At 33.4% G+C, this 6088-nt stretch overlaps 1 protein-coding gene across 1 annotated transcript; it reads right to left on the bottom strand.

Annotated features, from left to right (window-relative positions):
• Positions 1–1063: 1063 nt before the first annotated feature.
• Positions 1064–3191, bottom strand: LOC127129833 (uncharacterized). Its single transcript, XM_051058951.1, has 5 exons — positions 2476–3191; positions 2261–2387; positions 1868–2158; positions 1690–1791; positions 1064–1522 (listed from the first exon to the last, which is right to left on the bottom strand). Exons 1-5 carry the CDS (start codon positions 3189–3191, stop codon positions 1064–1066), a joined length of 1695 nt encoding a protein of 564 aa, XP_050914908.1.
• Between the last annotated feature and the right edge of the window lie 2897 nt (positions 3192–6088).

Below are 6088 nucleotides of genomic sequence, written 5' to 3'. Positions count from 1 at the left end.
CGGTCCAACTTTCTAATAAAAAAGAAATCTATCTAAGAATATGTCACCCTGTTCTTATATATGATAAGTCACTCCTCTCTTTTTCTAAACCAGGTATTAGTTATAGTAAGATCAAAGATTGACGAAAACTCAAAGATGAACTTACCATCTGCATTTACCTCCTTGAGACCATACCCTTCATGTACACCCTCAAAACCTTTTGTTGCGCTCCCTACATGTCCATTTAGATCTCTTCTTAGAAAAAACTTCTCTCCTTAGGATATATCCTGAAATAGATCTTCTAAATCCTCCCAAAATTTTACCTTAAGACGTTCTTCCGACCCAGTCCGAGGTGTGTAAGCAATAATGACATTAAAGATGTCTTCTTCCACTACAAATTTCAAGGTTATGATTCTATCTGCTACTCTTTTCACAACTATAATATTCTTCTTCCACTCATTTTCCACAAAAATTTCCACTCCATTTCTCGATCCAACTCTTTCGGTGTTCCAAAGTTTAAATCTGAGTTGTCTAATTCTCCTACACTACAAGAAAAACTCCCCCCGCCACATGATTATCACGTGGCAAAGGTGAAAATCACTTCACTAGTCAAAAATAGTGACGTGTTGATTCACGTCGCTGGAACGCGTGTGGCAACTTTTTGTGACGTGATAAACACGTCGCTAATTTGCCAAAGGCAAATCACGTCGCAACATTGTGAATTAACTTGCTTCTGCGCTTAAACTTTGCCACGTGATATTCATGACACAACTTTGCCACATGAATATCACGTCACAACATTTGAAAATGGATGGTATGTTGCCACATGAAAATCACGTGGCAAATTACCCACGTGATTTACACTTCACAACTTAAAAACAAAATTAAAATAAAAGATAAAATATATTGTTATTATTAAATTATATTATTAATAAAAGATAAAATAATTAATAAATAATAAAATATAGAATAATTAATAATTAAGTGAAATATTTTTAAATTAAAATTACACATATGAAAATGTATTATAAAAATAGCAAAGTAATTATTTATACAAAAATTAATATTTAAAACTAAATAAATATTACACATCAAATTCGTCGTCATCTTCATCGTCTTCACTTGTTCTTTGATTTTGATTTCTACTCATGGACTGCATAAATTGTCTCATTTGCTCCTCCATATCGTGTTGTCTTTTTTTCATTTCCTCTAATTCGGCCTTTAACGCCGCCTCACGCTCCGCCGTCTCTCGTCTAGCCTCTGTTAGAGCCAGTTGCCTCACCGTTTCCATCATTTCAGGTGTCAATTGTGTTGGACGGGACGTTCCTTCCCCACTTGCAACTCTATCAAATAAAGTTCTATCTCCGGTTCTGTAGTTGCCAGCCAAAGGACCAACACCAAAAAAACACCCATTACGTCCCTTCCCTCCAGTGACTAAGCTCCAAATATACATATCCACGCGTGGATCAAGCGGATTAGAACCAACAGGTGTATATTGAGGATTTTCAACTAGAAATTGTGTGAGCAATCTTTGATACTCCTCCTACACATACAACAAATAAAATAATTAGATACAGTTGTGACATGAAAAGAATCCCACATATATTGTTGCCACATGAAATTCATGCCACAAACATTATTACCACGTGAAATTCACGCCACAAAATTGATAGAATTTTAACAAAAAAAAATAAAATAGAAACAACTTACTATAGTTCTTCTCGACCGATCATCAACCAAATCCCCCGATTTTTTTGTACGGGTCTTCACAAACAACTCATTAAGTCGGGGGGGTCTTCCTTGTGCCTTAGTCTGATTAATATAAATAAATTTAATTAAACACATAATAAATCAAAATATAATTTTAAACCGTAGTTATAATTTTTACCATCCGTTTTGCATGTTCTCCAATGCTTATACTTCCTGTAGCATTAAGGCAACCCCCCCTTTCGGATGCTCTCATGTCTTTTGCTTTTTGAGATTTAGCTTTAAAATTATCGGTAGCCCAATAGGCAAGAAGTTCGTCAAATACTTCCTTGCCTATCCAGTTGGGACGAATATTTCGTTCTTCCCAATCAAGTCTGACACGCCTAAGCATGTCAGAAAGTCGGACAGATGTTCTTCCCCGATAATTTTTTCTAATCATATATTCATCCATTACATTCCACGTACACATTTCCTACAATGTTGTATGACATTCAAAAAAATTGTTAGATAAGTGTTAGATAATATATTACAATAAAATAACTAATTAAAATAACAACAATAAAATTTATTTTACCTTAAATTTATCAAACCATTCATCTTTCTCATCCTTGGAAAGTTCTTTGAATGACTTCCAAGCTTTTTTATACATTTGTTGAATCACATGTTTTACACACTGTGCAGCTGGCCTACTCGGAGAGAAACTAAACAACAATTTGAATAAGTGTTAATTATAAACATGGAAACATGGAAACATGTATACTAAATAAAATTTATAAATTAGATACTTACGATTTTCCACATGGCTCAATAAAATATCTGCCATCAATCATCTCATACTCTGTGGGATTTGCAGTTGGTTGCTCTAAAACATGGTCATCCTGCTGCTCCTGGTCATCCTGCTCCTCCTGCTCCTCAGGCACGGGTATATCTGTGGCACGTGGTGGGTGTGGGGTGCGAGATCCCCCATGATGCGTGGATGATGAGGGCATGTGTGTGGTAGGTGGGGTGTGGGACCTCGAAAGCGTGGATGATGATGGTGTGTTTGTGGGATGCTGGGACGACAGAGGTACCTGTGTGGGATCTGGAAAGATCCCAGACTGCATGAAGGGTGGGGGTACCTGTGAGGGATGAGGAAAACTAGATCCCCCAGTCTGATGGTATGGTGAAGTCCCAGATGGGCTAATAAAGGATGGGTTCCCAGATGGGCTAATAAATGATGGGTTCCCAGATGGGCTAATAAAGGATGGGTTCCCAAATTGGGCCATAGGATAACCATGGGATGATAGTAGCGAGAGAAAAGGTTGTGAACCCATGGTCATGGGATCTACCTGAGTCTGTGGGGGAGGATACCCCATAGATGACTGCAGTGGCATAAAATGTTGAGAGGTCGTAGACATGGGCTCTACCTGACTCTGTGGGGGAGGACATACGGCCGACTGAGGAGCCTCACATACCCTTATCCTCGGGCGCTGCTGACCCTTACCCTTATCGGTTCGGGGCGGCATTTTATCTACAATCAATAAACACATGTAATACATCCTACATTAAGTAACATTACACAGTACACTAAGTAACAATACATCATACTATCTATTCAAAGTCTTCATGCTCTTCATCCATACTATTGTCTTCATCTGTTCTGATACTATCCTCGGATACAAACTCTTCACATTCTTCATCCACATCATTTTCTGTCAACAATGTGGATGCATCAACTTGATGGCCCTCAACCACTGTATCACACAAACTTGTAATTTGTTCAACTTCAATCACATCATTAACTTGAGAAGTTTCATCATCTTGGTAAGCGACATCTTCGACTACTACATCATCGGCTTCGATATGACCCAATGGTTTTGTTTTGATTACAACACACCATCCTCGTTTACGTGGCTGAGTTGAAGGATAAGGAACATAATAAACTTGCCTAACAATATGTGACATTATAAAAGGGTCATACTCTTTGTACCTTCGATCCATACGAATCTCAACTGTGTTATATTTCTTATCTATTTTTGTGCCTCTAGCAGATATATCATACCAATCACAATAGAACAAGACAACTTTATTTTCGCAGTCCAAGTAATTGTATACCAACTCGTAAATATGTGTTATTGTGCCATAGAAGTCGTCTTCACCACCATCTGTAACTCCTTTCACGAACACACCACTGTTTATGGTTTTTTTCCCTTCTGTCCATGTTTGAGTGTGAAATTTATATCCGTTCACAAAGTAAGTGTGCCATTCATTTGCACTTTGAACAGGGCCTCTAGACAAGTTTCTCAAATGGATTATTTCTTGAGTAGGTGCAACAGCGCATGACAACTGCTCTTTGAACCATGCTGGAAAATAAGCATGTGTGTCACTAGTATTCGGATGTTCACCGGTGCTTTGAAAGTAGGAGGTATTGAATGCCCTACAAAGAATATCAATATAAGTTTGAGTAAAAAGTTTGACATATTTAAACAATAAAGTTAAATAGGTGGGTATACTTACTCAAGATATGGTTTAACTTCAACGCAGTTAATCAAGACATGAACATGTGCTGCTTGCAATTCTTTTTGAGTCAGCCAATGTACATTCTTCTTACCAGATGGACGACCGGGAATACCGAAGACTGATAAGGTAAATTTACTTTTTTCATTAATGTTAAATTCATTCCTTATGATTCTTGGAGTTAACATCAAGTGATTGAAATAATGACTGCAAAAATGTGATGTTTCCCGATGCAAATAATGTGCACATATAGATCTTCAACTTTAGCTTTATTTTTCACGGATCTCTTCGAATCACCCATGAATCTTCCCGGTGTTCCATATGTGATCGACTGCTAGAAGCATGTGTAGTCGTAGTCCTTTGTACATTACTCGGCAACTGTTCTCCATTATATGTCCAAACCCAACAATTTTTAATGAAACCCCTTCTCTTCAAATGACGTTCTACTTCCTCCGGGTCACTAATTATAGGTCTACATTCACATTTTAGACAAGGACATCTTACTCCTCCTTCGCTTAGACAACATTCTTGAGCGAAAGCCCATGTGATAAACCCTTTAACTCCTTCCTCAAAGTTCGGTTTAAGTCCACGTCTTCCTGGATACGTTCTATCGTACATCCAACTACGATAGTAATGAAAATATTCCATACTGCACATTTACAAAATCGTTACTATTTTAATTTCAAAAGTGATATTCCTCTATCGTCCAATTTAAAAATCGTTCTATCGTACATCCAACTAATTATTACGTACAATTTAAAAAAAATATATTATACTATTAATAAATATATAATATAACTATTATATACTTTATTGTTTAAACTAAACATATATTTATAAAACATATACCCTAATATGTGTTATTTAAAAAAAAAACATTTTAGACATACATATTATTCATACTAATCTTTTTTATAAACATATTTTTAATATAAAAATATATATGAAATTAATGTTTTGTTTTTTTATACATTATTTTAAACATAATATTAATAATACAACTTCTATTTATTTAGTTATCTAAATAATATATATACACACTTATCAATTTTTACTCAAAACACTAATCTATTATATTTTTTAAACTAACCATATTATCTAAATAATAATACAACTTCTATTTTTAGACATGATTCATATTACTTTTTCTAATAAACAAAATATTTCGTTTTTTTTTATAAATATTATTCTGTTTTAATATTTTGTTTAAAAAAAATTATATATTATATTTCTAAAAAATATAATGTGCACATATATAAAGGCATTAAATAGTTTCTAAACAAAGTAATATCAAAGTTTTAATATTTCCAAGCTTGACATGATTTTCTTTTGAAATTTATAATTTCTCTAGAAATAATTAAAAATGATTTTATAAATAGGGTATTAATAGAGAGGATAGTATTGGTATTAATAGTATATTATATAAAATCTATTTCTAAACTATAAAAATTTAATACATAAAATATTCTGTTTTTTTTGTATAATACATTAAATATATAATACATTAAATATTCTGTTTTTTTAAAACTATTATATATTATATTTCTAAACAAATTCTAAACAAATTATGTTTTAATAATACATTAGGGTATATGTTTTATAAACAAATTCTAAACAAATTCTAAATATATAATACATTAAATTTCTAAACAAATTCTATTTTAATACATAATGTGCACAAAAACAAAATCCAGTCCAAACAAATTCGGTTTTAATACATAATAAGCACAACACATAATCCAGTCCAAACTCAATACATTTAACTAATCTGAAAATAATTAAAAAAAAAATTAAATTTCACAATTTTGAATATACCTGGATGAAGACTTTGAATCTGTTTGCTCCAAATTCTTGAATGAATAATTCACTCTTAGCTATTTCTTAAAAAAAAAATATAATAATTAAA

Source organism: Lathyrus oleraceus, chromosome 3 (assembly GCF_024323335.1).
Source record: "Lathyrus oleraceus cultivar Zhongwan6 chromosome 3, CAAS_Psat_ZW6_1.0, whole genome shotgun sequence".
Classification (NCBI taxonomy): domain Eukaryota; kingdom Viridiplantae; phylum Streptophyta; class Magnoliopsida; order Fabales; family Fabaceae; genus Lathyrus; species Lathyrus oleraceus.
This window is presented reverse-complemented; position numbering and strand designations above follow the sequence as displayed.